At 43.7% G+C, this 2,058-nt stretch overlaps 1 protein-coding gene across 1 annotated transcript; it reads right to left on the minus strand.

Annotated features, from left to right (window-relative positions):
- Window positions 1-434: 434 nt before the first annotated feature.
- LOC112705393 (uncharacterized) lies at window positions 435-1,849 on the minus strand. The gene is made up of 2 exons (XM_025756225.1): window positions 1,351-1,849; window positions 435-1,255 (listed from the first exon to the last, which is right to left on the minus strand). The coding sequence occupies exons 1-2, from the start codon at window positions 1,847-1,849 to the stop codon at window positions 435-437; spliced, it is 1,320 nt and encodes a 439-aa protein (XP_025612010.1).
- Window positions 1,850-2,058: the final 209 nt, after the last annotated feature.

The raw sequence follows: 2,058 nt of genomic DNA on the forward strand, positions 1-2,058 counted from the left end.
TAAAGTGGACAATGAGAAAGTAGTTGTGGTGTAATACTCTTATTTATGCTTTAGAAAATGTGGACAATGTTTACAGTTCGTTGCATGTGTTGGTCATTATGTATGCATGACTTGTACTATTTAGGGTTTAGGGTTATTATGTATTAACAATGATCTAGACTATGGTTTGTATATAGTATTTATGTATTAATAATTTGGACTATGGACTATGTTTTAGTAGATGGTTTGTTTAGAGAATTTATGTATTTATGAACTTATTGCAGGGATTAAATATGTGGACTATGTATTAATTCATGTCATACTATAAAATGCTACAGATGGAGAGTAATGCTACAGAACAGGTTACATATATCATACTTGCTTAACTCAAATGGACAACTAATGACAAACCATATATTGCCATATATATAATGTCATCTCAGAATAAGAATCTACTAATGATCTCTGTTGGCATTTGCACCACCCTGCTGATGGCATCTGCCACGGCTGTGTCCCTCAGCTCCACATATCGTACATCGCCTAGGCCGACGTAACATTCGCGTGTCCATCTCATTCAAGAAGCGCGTAATTTTTGGCCGACCTTTCCCGACGCGTCTCAGGAACGGATTTGGGATGAATCGAGGTTCGTTGTAAGAAGGCCATGTAGTGGGGTTACCTAGTGGCCTAAACCTTGCTCGGTACACCCGCCGAACTTGGTCCATCTTATACACATCATGAACATACACTTGCCAATCCAGTCGCTGGTTGGCACAACATGCAAACACATGTCGATAGGGGATCCGGTCCACCTGAAACTCACCACAGTCACATCGGAGGCCACGTAGGTCCACTGCAAACTCCAGTCCACTCGGCATCTCACGCACCTCAAAGACCTCGTTCTGCCGGTCAAAGCAAATAACCTGAATGTTTCCTGATGCAAGTTGGTTTGCATGCAACTTCGAGGTCACGACATCAGAAAACACATGGCCAGCATTAATACGGGCTTCCACCTCCGCTCTTTTTTGGGTAAACAACTCGTTCAACCTGTAGAATGTTGCCTTCACAAGGGCAATCACGGGGAGATTGCGTGCGCCCTTCAAGACTGAATTGATGCATTCCACTAGATTTGTCGTCATATGACCCCATCGATATCCACCATCAAATGCCAACGCGTACTGTTTCCGGGGGATTCGGTTTAACCAGTCAGTGTAGGCCTCCCCCCGTTCTCGTAAACGTTGGTAACGCACCTCGTACTCCCGCACCGTCCTCGAATATCCTGCGGGATATAAAGAAATACTTAAAACAATAGAGGTAAAGACACGAATTGAATGGAAATCTGATACTAAATTAGTTAACTATTCTGAGTGTTACCTATGTTGACGACCAGTTTCTGTACGTACGGCACCTTGAATTTTCTCAGAAAATTCGACTCTATATGCCTGATGCAAAACATATGAAAGGCTCTCGGAGGTGACCAAGCCCCGTTACTCCTTTCCACAGCTGAATTTATGGATTCGTGACGGTCGGAAATCAGTCCCACACCATCCCGAGTGACAACATGCTGACGAAGGTTACTCAGAAAAAAGTGCCACGCATCTGAAGTCTCTCCCTCCACAATTGCAAACGCAATTGGTACGATATTGTTGTTACCATCCTGTGACACCGCCACTAGTAGACAACCCTTGTACTTTCCGTACAAGTGAGTCCCATCCACCTGGAGAACTGGCTTACAATGTCTGAAAGCTATAATGCAGGGGTAATAACTCCAAAAGATACGATGCAATACCCGAATATCAGTCACCAAGTCATCGCCTTGGTATGCAGGCATAGTCTCAAAATGAACAACAGCTGACGGCTCTTTGTGACACATGGCTTCAAACCATATAGGCAACGCTTCGTACGATGCCTCCCAACCTCCAAATATTTTTTCAACTGCCTTTTGCTTAGCCAACCATGCTTTCCGATAACTAACAGTGTAGTTGAACTTCGATTGCGCCTCTACTATAACTAATTTTACCTTTAAGGCGGGGTCAGCCTCAACCAACGGCTTAAATGCTTCTGCAATCGTGGTCGAATTCA

Source organism: Arachis hypogaea, chromosome 8 (genome assembly GCF_003086295.3).
Source record: "Arachis hypogaea cultivar Tifrunner chromosome 8, arahy.Tifrunner.gnm2.J5K5, whole genome shotgun sequence".
In the NCBI taxonomy this organism is placed as follows: Eukaryota; Viridiplantae; Streptophyta; class Magnoliopsida; order Fabales; family Fabaceae; genus Arachis; species Arachis hypogaea.

What these genes read in the sequence shown, in the direction of transcription:
- LOC112705393 (XM_025756225.1), bottom strand. Translation starts at nt 1,849, where the DNA reads ATGTGTCACAAAGAGCCGTCAGCTGTTGTTCATTTTGAGACTATGCCT. An exon ending in GAAACTGGTCGTCAACATAG is followed by an intron (nt 1,256 to 1,350) that starts GTAACACTCAGA and finishes TATATCCCGCAG; the next exon opens with GATATTCGAGGACGGTGCGG.